The 14,314-nt window shown below is 40.4% G+C and overlaps 2 protein-coding genes across 3 annotated transcripts in view; both read left to right on the top strand.

Annotated features, from left to right (window-relative positions):
* Window positions 1–11,111, top strand: part of rras2 (RAS related 2) — a 28,354-nt gene extending 17,243 nt beyond the window's left edge. The window contains exons 2-6 of the mRNA XM_068730495.1: window positions 4,438–4,525; window positions 4,717–4,819; window positions 6,627–6,735; window positions 8,077–8,195; window positions 8,986–11,111. Of these exons, the coding sequence (XP_068586596.1) occupies window positions 4,438–4,525; window positions 4,717–4,819; window positions 6,627–6,735; window positions 8,077–8,195; window positions 8,986–9,073 (507 nt within the window). The 3' untranslated portion in view covers window positions 9,074–11,111. The remainder of the gene's footprint in view (window positions 1–4,437; window positions 4,526–4,716; window positions 4,820–6,626; window positions 6,736–8,076; window positions 8,196–8,985) is intronic.
* A 1,965-nt stretch (window positions 11,112–13,076) lies between these two features.
* tub (TUB bipartite transcription factor) overlaps window positions 13,077–14,314 on the top strand; it is a 52,313-nt gene continuing 51,075 nt past the window's right edge. The window contains exon 1 of one of the 2 annotated variants that reach the window (XM_068731026.1): window positions 13,077–13,283. In XM_068731026.1, the coding sequence (XP_068587127.1) occupies window positions 13,228–13,283 (56 nt within the window). In that variant the 5' untranslated portion in view covers window positions 13,077–13,227. The remainder of the gene's footprint in view (window positions 13,284–14,314) is intronic. The other variant, XM_068731027.1, reaches the window with a different exon arrangement.

Here is a 14,314-nt window from a genome sequence, read left to right as displayed (position 1 = left end):
GATCTAGAATTTTTTCCTATATCGGGACCGATACAGATATTGATATCGGATCGGTGCATCTCTAGTAACTGGACTGTTGTTCGGAGAGAGTGATCAGTTTGAAGACATCAAATTGGACTGTAATTGGCATTTAGTATTATTTTATGGAAGTATTATTTATTGACAGAATGTTTAACTGATTAGTCTAAATGAATGATCAAGAGGGTAATCAATAATGAAAATAATCAAAAGTTGCAGCTCTACTATCTGGACTCTTTCTTTGACTTTCTTCTTTGTGGGGTAATCTCACTCCAGCTGTTTTTTCACAAAGCATCCAGAGAGAAAACAGCCCGGCACAAAAGGCTGAGACTCATCCACCGGCCCTGTCTTCATGCTGAAAACAGGCCTCTAATGTTTTCGTGGTGCATGCTGTGTGTGGGTGGAGGGCTGAGATGTATGGCTGGAATGCCGGAGGGGAACTGAGTGACAGGTTTGGACTGCGGTAGGTAGGCAGGGCAGGGGAACATGTCGTCTGTGACATCACCACCACCCTAAGGCTCGGCTGGGCCGGCTGCCTGCTGCAGAGGTGGAGTTTCCTTCCTGGTGAGCTGACCGGGGCTGAGTGTGGCCTGACCCACCTTGCCACCGACATCTAAACTGTGCTGCAGCTTGATTCTGCACGCTTTTGGATTTGTCTCTCTCTGTTTTACTTTGTTCTCTTAATCCACCAATTGTGCTGCTTTGTACAGTGCGCTTATCCAACAATTTTCTTTTAGCAGAGGAGAAAAATCCAAGGATGTTAGTTATCCTAGATTTACAGCTCACAAATGATGGTGGTCATGTCAGCACTGGCCTAATGATTGCCTAAGTGAAGCTTGGTTTTTTTTCTAGCTGTTGTTGGCTCTGTTTAAACATGAATTTACCTCAGCTTTGCAAAGTTGCTGCAGGACACTTCTGCTGTAAATGCCTCAACCTGTGCTGTGTGGTGAGTGCACTTAGATCATTTAGATGAGAAGAGGGCTTTTAGCAGTGAATCTTTTAAGATCTAGTGCACACAGGCTGCTGTGGACCAACCGTGTGTGTGTGTGTGTGTGTGTGTGTGTGTGTGTGTGAGAACTACACTCACACTTTAAGAACTGATCTGTTGACCCCACTGTGAGTGTCAGCTGTCTCCTTATGACAGCTGTCCAATGTTTTCATGGAAATCTGTCTAGGAATCCGTCTGCCCCTCAGTACCTGTGCACTGACGGCCCTGCTTGTCTTGTAAATATGTTGGATAACATCTGAGATTTTTTCTCTATTATGTCAATACGATACTGGAATTGCGGCATCAGTACCAAATTGGTGAATAGAATAACAAGAGATTTTTAATCGATTGACAAAAACATTAATTAATTGAATCATCAGTTTGTCATTTTTCAACCAAAAATATCAAACCTGTCTGGCTTCAGCTTCTCAAATGTGAGGATTTTAATTTTTTTCATTGTAAACACTTCTTTTGGTTTCAGACTTTTGGTCAAAACAAGACAGTTGAAGGCGGCAAATTGGGCTATACGAAACTGTGGTGTTTGGGGGTTTTTTTTACAAGTTTTTGGACATTTTATAGACCAAACAATGTAACTATTCGTTGTAAAAATACACAAAAAGGCACAAAAACATGAATTTCTCATGAAAAGAAGCAATAGTTGCAGTACATTGAGAGTATAAACATTTACCAAAAACTTTGTTTCGTTACATGTAACAGTATGGGATAACTCAATGTTGTCTTAACAAAAGCAGCCGTACAAGAACTTTGCCACAATACAATTGTATAAAATGGGCAATGTTATGACTTCAATCTGAAAATATCCAATCAAACAATATGTAAAAAGAAAAAAGATATCTAACAAAGCCCTCAAACCTAACTTTCAGGGCAGGTTTCACTACCTGGTCAGTGGTCAACAAAGTGCAGAGGTCTGATATCCAGCCCTAGATGCAGTAGTAACCTGTGGGTGTAACTGCTCCCCAACAACTTGGGGCGGCTCTACTTGACTCATACAGCCTGATTCATTCTGTTCTATCAGATGAAGTCATGGACTGATATAAGGATTTATATATTACTGGACATGACTCAGGCTGGCTTATGTCACGTAGTTATTGGTAGTCCTCCTGAGTCATGTTGCACTCCCTCACCCAGCCCATTGCCCTGTTAGTGCTGGCTTTGGTGCTGCTGGCACTGCAGAACAGCCTCATCTATCACGGGAATCAGCCCAGCCAGAACAGAGCGCAAGGCAGCTACACCACCCATGCATGCGGAGGGAGGGGAGGAATAGCCGGAGGAGTGCGGCGCTCAATGCGGCTGCCCGAGGTTGACAGAATAGGAATAAGAGGTTGACGGGAAGCCGAGGTCACGTGCCGAAGCAACGGCTAGGAGAGTGGTGGTACTGGTGGTGGGAGGGACAAGAAACACAAGCAGCCTTTTTTTTCTTTTTTTTCTCTCTCGCTCTCTTTTTGTGTCTGTCTGGTCGTCTGAAGGCACACTGGCAGTGCGGTGCAGTGAAGCTTGTTCTAGGACACACAGTAATACTGATGAATTATTGAACAGTGGTGAGTGGATGTGACACAGGTCAGCAGGCTGCAGAGGGACGGGAGAGGGAGAGAGGGAGAGAGGGAGAGAGTACCTGCAGCTCCCTGTTGTTGCAGGATGAGAAGAAAGTGTTTATGTACAAGACACAATAAGTTGGATCCACAAACACTCACATATCAGAATTAGAGCTTGAGGCTATGGCTGATATTGATATTTGAGAGTTTAAAAGATCTGATGAAAATATATTAGCTAATGACATAAACACACATCAGCATTTTCGATCTGATAAATTATATTATTTGGACCAAGATATAGTATGTACTGAGCAGGATTTGTCAGTTCCCTCTGGAAGACAGTATGTAATGGAGATAAATCTGCAACAGTTTATTACTCAATTACTTTATTACTCTGTGCTTAGCAACTTTTAAGCAAAAGTTTTCCTGGTTCCACCTTCTCAAATATTAGGATTTGATGATTTTCTTTGCCATACATGATAGGAAATAGTTTTAGATTTTGGACTGGTGTCAGGTGTTTCTGCACTATAGTATCTACTTATTACTTATCAGCCAACATTGTATGTCCATACTGATTGTATTGGTCATCCAGATTTATCAATTAGGCTCTAATTATGATTAAGGATGTCATTTGCCTGCTTGTTTTTTTCCTGAAAAGTAAATTAATTGTTACTGAAAGAGTCCGATGAGATGTGACATTAAGTACACGCAATGGGTGCTCTCTCTTATGTCCCTGGCTGCCCAATAACAGCAAATAGACAGTATATATGACTGGTGTGAAACGACACACAAACATCTGTAATTGTAAAAGTTTAATTTGGCTTGTTGTTAGGGCGACAGGAGGTCTTGTCTGGATTTTCTGTTCTCGTGATCGTTCTGTGTTTTAGGGTGTTGGTTTGACATTCCCCGAGCTCTCCCCTCAGCTGTCACCACTTAACTAGTCCCCGAGCAGAGCGAGAACTACAAAACATTGGAAAAATGTAAAAAATGCATGACTCCTCCCCCGCCCGGCTCCCTGCCCTCTGGCCCCACCCTTCCAGTTTAGGTTACTAGGAGACCAGATATTGGCCCCAGAATGAAAGAATCAAAGCCTTCAGGAGTGAGTGGTGGGACAACTGAAGAAACGTCTTGTAAATGTCTTATTGGCACGAAAGCCAGCCTGCTGTCTCAGCCTAAGCCCTGGTTGTTGTGTGAGGAAATATTTACATGACATTTTTTTTTTTGTGCAAGTGTCTACAGACAGTGTGTTTACCTCCTGTCTGCAGTGTGGTTGTAAAGGTAGAGGTCATTACGGCGGTGCTGTTGTAACCAAAAACACACAAGGACAGAGTGGCTGCTCGTTCTCATATCCATTCATTATGAAGCCAGCCGATTTTAAGTCACTGTATCTGTTTCCCAAATCCATGGTACATACCCATTCTAAGCAATATTTCAGTGCAGTGTGTTGACGCTGGTGACAAAATAAAGTGTACCCAGTAGGCAGTGGACAATATTCTCCAACCATGCAATGCACAAATTAAAATGGAAGCGCTGCTCACAGCTGCAAACAATGAATTGTGGATGGTGGTGAAACAGCTCCAGGAACACCTCCCAAACCCCCCTCCGAAAATTCTTGTCGTCTCTTTAAGTATAATTGTTTGTGTTACTCAAAAGTCGCAGCTTGATTGTCGTTTGCATGGTGCCAGTATTGCTTCATTTCCTGTCAGTCTAGAACAGTAAAGCATGTTGGTTTCTCGCTGCAGAAATCCGTGTATAGTGAATACTGTCTGCAGTTGGTATGTGATTGGCTATGAGCTTGTGTCAATATAACATAATGTATAGACTCCACACACATTCACAGTTTCCTCTCTCTTTTGTCCTCTTCTTTGTCTCCTGCAGTCGTACTTTGTCACCGACTATGACCCCACAATTGAAGACTCTTATACCAAGCAGTGTGTGATTGACGAAAGGGCGGCCAGGCTCGACAGTAAGTGCACTTGGCTGAAGAAACATGACAAGAATAAATACACACACACACACACACACACACATAAAGACTATACATGCAGTCTATTTGTTTGTTTCTAACACATTGTACTTGAGGAATTGATGGCAAAGGTCTATTTTGCTGAAAGTTATTTTTTGTGATTTGTGATGTTGTGTGCGCGCTCTCTCAAGTCCTCGACACGGCTGGACAGGAAGAGTTTGGAGCCATGAGAGAACAATACATGAGGACAGGGGAGGGCTTCCTGCTCGTCTTCTCAGTCACCGACAGAGGAAGGTGAGTGACAGTTCTCGTCATACAGCTACAAGTGCACTTCTCTGTCTTTCTCTCTTTCTTTCTGTTTGCCCATCTCGGTTTACTGTTTACAGCTTCACACTCTCTTTCACTACTCCTCTTCCTCTCGCTCTACCAAAACCATAAATCTTGCACCAATACTCTCACTTGTTGCCGCTTGTACTTCCGGACCGCCTTTGGTGTTGTTCTTGTTGTCATTTTCTTTTGTTCTTAACATTCCTCCCTCACCCTGTTCTCTTGAATTCACTTTTTTGTGTACCTTAGCTTCCTCTTTAAAGCCCATGCACCATTTTCCACAATAGTATGTGGGCTGGTATGGAGATATCTTAAGTTACATGTAAATCTTAAGGGGCTTGGACATTTTTTTATAACTTTTAAAATCTTCATGATGCAGACTTATAGCTTGTGTAGGCATTAACAGACTTTTAACCGCTTAAACCCCACTGACCCACTGGTGAGTAAGAGGCATGCTGTGCAGCTAAAACATTGTTCAAGCTTTATTTTAAACTTTAGTTGAGACCTCAAAGACACCAAATATGTCAGGTTGAATTTTGGGGAAACAATAATCACAATATATCTAGAATATTTCCACATATCTTGAAGTAATGATGCAATCATACTGTAAAGCAGTCTTGGGTTATCTTTCATTTAATGTAAACATAATTTAGCTTCCATAAAGAGGATGACCAAGCCAATATGGAATATACAGTATATAATATTGTCAAACGGTGAAGATTTTTTTCCCAAAATTTAAAGCTAAAATCTTTATGATTATAGATTGTAATCTTTAATATTTCTGTCCTGGCGACACCTGTGTTAACTGTGATATGGCAGGTGTGATTTAATACTATAGCAAACACTCTTCGAGCTGCGTCTGTCAGAAATACAACAGAAAACCACTGGTGCACCTGTTTACAGCACAACCAAGCAAACAGTGAGACTGTCATCAAAATAAAATTACGATAAAAACTGCGCTGGATTATCAGCAAGCAATGGCGGAGTCCGCCACTACCAATGTAAACTTCTACATAGAGAGATAATAACTGATTGTAAATACAGTAATTGTCTTTTGCAGGAGAAACGCAGGCCAATAATTGCATAAAAAATCGGGGTTGATTTCATAGAAATTTTGAAAATTCGATGATTAAAGCGATTTGAGTGATTTCACTGCAATCTGATGTTTTGTGGTTTAAGCCACCATGTTTTATTACACATATAATATTCTTCTGTTACACCTCATCCTCCCTGCCTTTGTGTCCCTGCCCAGCAGTGCAGTGGGCTGCATTCCCCTGCCCCCTGCCCCCAAATCACAACCCCCTCCCAATGTTTATGTAGTAAACAGTCTTTCCTTCCTCCATTTAAATCAGTCAAGTCTTTTCCAGATTTACTATGTGCTCACCAAGCTGTCTGCGGGCCCGTGGCTGGAATGTCGTCCTGGGTTTGTGGTTGCATTCTGCCCCCCCCCACCCCAGATTGACATATTTATTTGCTCACGGCCTTTATGTTATAGTGGGACCGCGGTCAGACAAACACATTTTATGTTCTGTAACAGTGTGGCTGACTTTCTTTTTTCTATATGCTGACTCATTCAACCCTTCAGTCTGATCCACAGCGGCAGCGACCCTAACTTCTGGGTGTGTTTGTGTGGGTGGGTGGGTCATTCAGCTACATTGCGATGTCGGGCACGTGGGCATTTTTAGATGAATGTATGCATCTACCCATTTTTAAACCATTATATAACCTGTTTGTGTAGAAAACACCACATAACACAATGTAATGTGTTTTACAGCTTTGAAGAAATCTACAAATTCCAAAGACAAATTCTCCGAGTGAAAGACAGAGATGAATTCCCTATGATCCTTGTAGGAAACAAAGCAGATCTGGAACTACAGAGACAAGTAAGTCCAACAGATTGCAGAGATATGAACCCACTGAACGACAAACATTCACCCTGTTTGATCATCTGAAGAGATGATATCAACTGGAGGATATACATTTGCATATTTGATAGTGGAAGCAAGCGTTGCAGCTGCAGCTCGCTGCCAAGATATAACAGGATGTGAGTGAAAGAATAAAAGAGATTCTGTATAAATGGTGGTGTCAGGAGGGGAGGATGGATGGAGAGAAAAGGGAGTGTGATGAAATGATGAATTTTCTGCCTGTTGGCATGCAGTTGCTCATTACTTCCTGCAATGAATCCACACCACCCCCTTGTGGTGAAAATGAGCCTTACAGGCACACATAGCTAAGCACTATCAATGGGTTTTGTTCACTGAAATCAACATTTAGCATTTCAAGCCTAATGGAATTAGGCTTGTGTTGGTTTATTACTTGATATTTATTCTATTCTTCTACAAGAGACATGCAGATGCTGAAAACATTAAACAGGACAACATGATAGATAATGGTAATAACACATAACCTAATTAGCTTGAACGTAGCTCTGTTATAGAAGCTTAAACAAAAATGTATCACTTTAAGGGTAAGTAATGGTATATTTACCATGAATAGATTTCATGGCAGAACAATCTGTAGATCAAATGTTGGTCAGTAGTTAACATTTTCTCATATTTGTTAGCCAATCTGTTGCTATCGGGAAGTATAGTCACCACTGTTTCCAAAAGAGGGTGTCCCAGATGCATACATACTAATTTAAATGTGTAGTAAGTTTACCATTGAGAAATTACAAAATGAAATACTATTACAAATGGGACACGCATTCAAAAAATGCTTCCTTTCTAGTGTGGAAGGACAATGTTGTCCCAGAGTGCTCTATGAGTTGAGAGGGATCGTGGTATTGGGAAAAACACTTGTGGATAATATTGTGAAGGCTCAGGAGAAAGCCGGGTCAGGGCGGAAATTAAAGTGAAAGAAGGGGCGGTGTTGGGAAATTTGGGCATCAATGTAAATACTTAATACTTCCATGGATACATTTTTTAGCTGAGAGAAGAAGCTTCTACAGGTAGGAGGAAAAATATGTATTTTATATTTTGAGGTGATTTGTCCCTTTTTAAACGATAAGACCTCACAAAGTCATTGGATGCAGTTCAGCCACTATTTGTATGTAGTATTACATCCAAGACGAGTATGAGCACAAATGGAGCATGCCATCTAACAAGCTCACATTTTACATTAATATGACATTTGTTACAACTTTACTTAACTGCTTCATCTCTACAGAAGATAACACTACATTCAGGTTTCAGCACATCATTATTCTCTCCTTTCTTTTGCCTCAGGTAACCCAGGAAGAGGGCCAGCAGCTGGCCAGACAACTGAAGGTCACATATATGGAGGCTTCAGCCAAAATTCGTATGAACGTAGACCAGGCTTTCCACGAGCTGGTTAGAGTAATCAGGTAGGTGATTTATAAATGCAACTTTTACATTTTGTCCTTTCAGTGACTCACAATTGCAAAGTCAAGAAAGATGGACATCCGGGCACTCCTGTAATAGCTGTTAATAATGCCGAATACAGTGAAGGTTTACTACATTGTTTCATTAAAATGTAATGACTCAGGGTGGCCTGGTGGCACCTTGGTGGCCTAGGGATTAAGTCGATGACCATGAATCACAACCTGCCTGGTTCACTTCCAGCCAGGGACCTTTGTTGCATTTTCCCCTCCTCACGTCTCTACTCAGTCAGCTAGTCAATAAAGACACGGGATCCCCCCAAAAAAATTATTGATGAATGACAAAAAATATATATTAAAAATGCCTAAATAAGCCACTTAAAAATAAAACTTACCAGGTTTTGAATAACACACGTCTTAAGGTATTATTTATTTAGACCTTAGCAAGACTTATCTGCCTCATCAAGACTGTGTGTGTGGTTTGATCAGATTTGATTGACAGTCGCCTGGCAACATGAGCAAACACCCCAACAAATGTCACCACTTTTTGATTAAAATATTACTTCTAAATGGTAGAAGTAAAGATGTGATTCTTTTCTCGGCCACTTTGAAGCAGTGAGATAAAGCTAAAAGATAAAACATCACTGACAGAATCCTCAGAGAAATGAACAAACTGTTTTAAATTTGTTTGAAAACTTTGTTTCTGTCATTTGTGTTTCAAACAAAAGAAAAAGAGAGATCACAAATGTACGCAGTCCAGTGTGTCATGATAGTTTTACTCTCTCCCAACTCCCAGGAAATTCCAAGAGCAGGAATGTCCACCCTCGCCAGAACCTACAAGAAAAGAGAAAGACAAGAGCGGCTGCCATTGTGTGATCGTCTGAGGCGGCCTTATCACTGTAACTCATGCAGCTACTCTCTACCACCCCACCCACTCTGCCTAACATCACATCCTAAGTGGATGACTGACCGCTGCCTTCTCCTCGTGCATGACTTCAGACAGCCTTTTCTGAGATACTTTGACCAGGAAGTGCTGTCCCCAGGACATCACTATGGACAACTGACAATGCCAAATTTGAACACCACTCTACCTTCAGCCGTAATCTAATTCACACGAGAGAGTCCCAACACTAAACATTGCCTTCCGAATCAGCCTGACAAATTAATGTGTTGTACTCTGAAGGACTTCTCTTGCCTTGTAGTGACATTTGTACTTGCTACCGAGATTGAATGAAAACTATATATCCAGAATGTTAATGAGTTTCTTTAGTTTCCAGCATCTGACCAGAGCAGAGAGATTATCTTATGAAGCTTTGTGTATGTCGTGCCATATCCACCTTTTACTCCCATGTGCTAATCTGCTACTGTACATATGTGACATTTGTTGTGATTTTCAAAGTGTACTTCTAATGATCTATTAAATCACCACAGTACAGTGTGTGAGGTTGAGTTTGGTTTTACATATGAAATTGTGTGTGTATATATATATATATATATATATATATATATATATATATATATATATATATATATATATATATATATATATATATATATATATATATATATATAGTATGTATATAAATATAAAGCCTAGACAGCCCTTAAAGCTACAATGATAGAACTTTCTGGCATTTTGCAGTGGATTCTTCTTCTTCTTTGTCTGTGGTTTTGGCTTTCATCTCAACTATGAAGTGTCTACTGCATTTGATTTATTTCCAAAAGTCTTATAGATTGAAGCCTTCTTATCCAATGTCATCTCCTCAATGTACCGAAAGTAGCAAATGTGTCTGCATTTCTTTCCTCGAAGGTGGCGGTTCAGTCGAAATTGGACATCAGATTTCTAAGAAGCAGTAGATACATTTCTTGGTAGCACATTGTATATCTTTGACAACTAACATGATTTCAGCTCAAAACACTGTATGCTCTATATTCAACTCTTGACAAGTAATGTCGTCGAATCAATTTGTTGCAAATCAAGATGCTTTCAGAGCTTAGTTCATATCATTCCAATGTAATGAATCTCCTCTGTCAAACATTTAGTCTACGATTTAGATCAAATAACTGTTCTATCATTCCAATAACACAGTGGCAATGTATTTGTTTTTTGTCCCTCAGTTATTCTACTACATTACTTTTTTCCCCCCAATGATCTGTTTGGAAAAACCAGGACAAGTGGAAGCGTTGAGATGCACATCGTCAAACAGTCGTTTCCAATGGGACATGAACTCAACCGGACCTGCCACCTGTGGAGCTTTCATCACCACAGACACAAAGCACTGTTCTGCCTTCCCTTCCTACTTCACTTCTGTACTTCTGTTTGGGCATATAAATGAAGTACTGCAGTTTGTTTTTCATATCGTCATCCTGTAATATAAACAAGAAAATCAGATGATGGAAGTAACAGACTTGATTAAATGTTTCTACTCTACTTTTATACATTATTTTCTTATCAAACTAGTTGACAAGTATTTTTATATGTTTATAAGTGAATACACATTCACAGCATAACTGTGTATATATGTAAAGAGGGATATTTAATTATCTTAATTATTTTAATCTGAGACCCAAATTTACAAAATCAAATTCTTCACCCAGATGTGACCAAGAATGTTGTTTCTTGCTGTGGCTTAATAATGGAGAATATATTGATATTTGAGTTGTTTACCACCAGCTCAGAGCGTAAAATGCTAGGTCAGGTGGGAGAGGGTCTTAGAAATGATTCTCATCTTTACATAAGAGCCTAAAATCACATGGATGAATTATTATAATCACTGAGATTTGAAATACCTACTTCCCATCTTAATCCAAATCCTAGCATACATCCAAATCATACTGTTTTTTTCTTCTTTTTCTTCCATATCGATGTCTTTTGCCCTGTGTCTAGCTTTTGGTGCTACAATAAAATCTGTCATTGAGCCAGATGGGGTAGAGAATCTTTCTTTTAGATTCAAAAAGCTGCCAGACCTGAATCTTACATACTGAGCCTTGTGTCAGTGGGTTTCATTATTATTCATTTGTTTTCTCTGTGTTTCAGGATCATATTTATTGGAATTCCCAAAATACTTTTGGCCTATTGCTGAATTTGGCTGCCATGGCATCCATCTAGTGTATATAGATTTACTTTTTGGGAGGCAATATAATACTACATTACATATTACAAAAAACACTGAAAATACTTACGTGGTCGGATTCCTGACATTACAGACACATACATCCATTTGACCACAAGGGGCTTAATTTGACCACGGAAACGTTATTGAGACATAAAGATGGGTGAAAAATTAAAAGACAAAGACGCAACATAACGAGTTTTAGTGAGGTAATGGCCCATCAGGAGCAGCTTCAGTGCTCCTTGACATAGTATCTACACGTCTCTACTGAAGGGATGAACACCATTCTTCCGAAAGATATTCCTTCATTGTGTGTTTTGATGATGGTGATGGAGAGCACTGTCTAACACATCGGTCCAAATTGTCCCATAGGTGTTCAGTTGGGTTGAGATCTGATAATATGAAGTCCATATAAGACTCACATCATTTTCATCCAAATCAAACTATATGTGCATGCTGAAAACTCACTCCGACGGTTCAGTAAACACATCACGTAGGACATCATAGCACTGAGTAAAGCTACAGTTATCCCTCACAATATGTCCTGCAATTCTGTTTGTGAAAATAGGGCTTCTCTATATGATCCTCATATCTCTCCAGAGCTGTGCTGTGCTTTGAATCTTTTGTGTTTGTGTTTTAGAGAGTGCTTTGTATAGAAGATCATGTGTGTTTAAAACGTTTGCGCATTCAAACATTGCCTGTGATTATACTGCACTGCAAAGGTTGCAGACAATCACAGAGTTTTGAATTTCAGTCTTGTGTCCTGAGAGTACACCATCCTAGCTATCAATTGCATTTGCAAAGAGAGAATCTAAATTTAAGATGAAACAGCAAAGGGGCCTTAATGTCTTAATTCAGCTGTATGTGTAACCTGCTTCAGTGATTTTTGTCTTGTGGGTGTCATCTGGCAATGCTCTCATCAGTAGTATTCCAAAAATAGTCAAACCATAGGGATATTTGCTCCTTCAAAAAGTGGACATGGAAAGACACATTTTCTTATTGTAATGTAGGTGTCCTCCAGCCTTGGCAGAATATAATATAGACAAGAGAAAATGAGGTACATATGGAAAGGTTGAAGGACCTTCACAGCTCTGGGAGAGATACAGCACATTATTAGATAGTGAACTGTGATTCACTGAGTGTTGAAAGAGGATTTCCTGCATACCCTTTAAACTCATTTGCACCTTTCTTCTCCGGATTGGTTCACCTTATGATTGGTTGTATTAGAGTGCCTCAATGTTTGCACAAAACCACAGCTATGCAGACATCCAATTAGTGACCTTAGAGAAGCAGGAGTCTTGAACTGCATCCAATAAGCAGTGAGCCTAATCCTGTGAAAAATATGAATAATTGGGCCTATTCAAATGTGCATTGAATAGCAACCATGACCAATTTCTTATTAAGAGTGCACACACCCACATACACTTTGTTTCAGCGTTTGAAAAATAAAGGAACAGATCTGTGTTTTTTAACGAGCTACCATCTGCTTTTTTTAATCAGCAAATGGGCGAAAAGGTTCAGTGTTTGCTCTCAAGCAGCGCACGAGACGCCGATAATCAAAATGAACAAATCACAGTTTCAATCATTGATACGCTCGCTCAATTAGACTGAAGTCCGTCCGAGGCTAAATTGACACGCAGGACACAGTCAGCAGGGTAAAAATGGATCAGCGTTGTGCGTCCGCGTGAATGAAACAAATCAGCATCCGCGCACGCACCGTGAGCTGACAGCTCGCGCTCCCCTCTCTGTGGTGGTATAGCCCACAGGAGAGCGTCTGGCTCTGCACAGCCTCTCTTGCTCATTCAGTTAACGGCGATTCCTGTAGTTCGTGTTTTGCTTGTGCTTCAGTGAGGACGGAGAGGGGAGCGTTTACGCGTTCATTTTGCCGTCTCACCAGCCAGTCCAGTCCGTCCGTCCAATACGACATGGAGGGAGTCAGCAGCAACAGGAGCATGTCTTACAGTAGGTGGAGTTATGACAGGTAAGCGAGCTTCCCCCATATTGACAGGTCTACCATAACGCTTGTTTTCATTTTTGCGTTTCGTTTGTATTGTCATGCTAGGCTGATATTGTTAAGACTGGTGTGACCCCCGCCCCTCTCATGCGCAATTAGTTGACAGGTGCAACGGATTTGGAAACGGGAGATGTAATGTGAGTGTATTAAGTAGCCTAAGCATCATACTGTGTCTGCTGGCAGATAAACTGGATGTCTGCTTCACTACCTGTATGTCCATGTTTTTTTCATAATAATCAATAGGTCTATCTATCTATCTATCTATCTATCTATCTATCTATCTATCTATCTATCTATCTATCTATCTATGTATCTATGTATCGATGACTTGACATTATACTTAAAGTTGTTTGTGTTTGAGAAGTGATAATTATCAGCACAGAGGCAGACTATCTGTGTATCCAAGCTTCAAAGTGCTACAATCACAGAGCTGGACTTATTAGACAGGAAGTTGGCATGCTTTGTCTCAGCAGGGGGTGTCACATGTGATCAAGAACAAACATGTTGGTGTAAATTCAAACAGGCGTTGTGGAGTATGAACACAGAGCGAATTAAAAACACGTGGAGCCATGGCGGTCCTCAGCTTGATAATAGCTTCATTTTTTGATAAACATTTTTTTAGTAGGAATTAGAAATAGGAGCACGTGGAGGATTATCAATGGGTGTCGTTAAAGAATTATTGTTTTCCATTTTGTGTGTGTGTTTGTGTCAACATGATGTCAGATGTAAGTGTGAATGAGTCAGTTTGAATGGTCGCAATGACTTGTGAAAATGGCACTAATATGGAGAATCCCCACTCTAAGTTTGTTAATCATATCAATGCACACATACTGTCTCAGCACAATTGTTGTAAATATCTTCAGGAATACTTATCGGCCAACACTCACCAAAGCATGCAGTTCCTGATTAGCTGGCCAATTACTCCTCAGTCATTGATTACCAGAGGCTCCATCAGTAGAGGGTGGTTTACCCCGAACACACTGTTTACACTGGCTCAC

This window comes from Cebidichthys violaceus, unplaced genomic scaffold (assembly GCF_023349555.1).
Source record: "Cebidichthys violaceus isolate CVI_PGR_0920_01 unplaced genomic scaffold, fCebVio1.0.p SCAF_5, whole genome shotgun sequence".
Taxonomy (NCBI): domain Eukaryota; kingdom Metazoa; phylum Chordata; class Actinopteri; order Perciformes; family Stichaeidae; genus Cebidichthys; species Cebidichthys violaceus.
The sequence above is the reverse complement of the archived record's forward strand: the minus strand, read 5'-3'. Positions and strand labels throughout refer to the sequence as shown.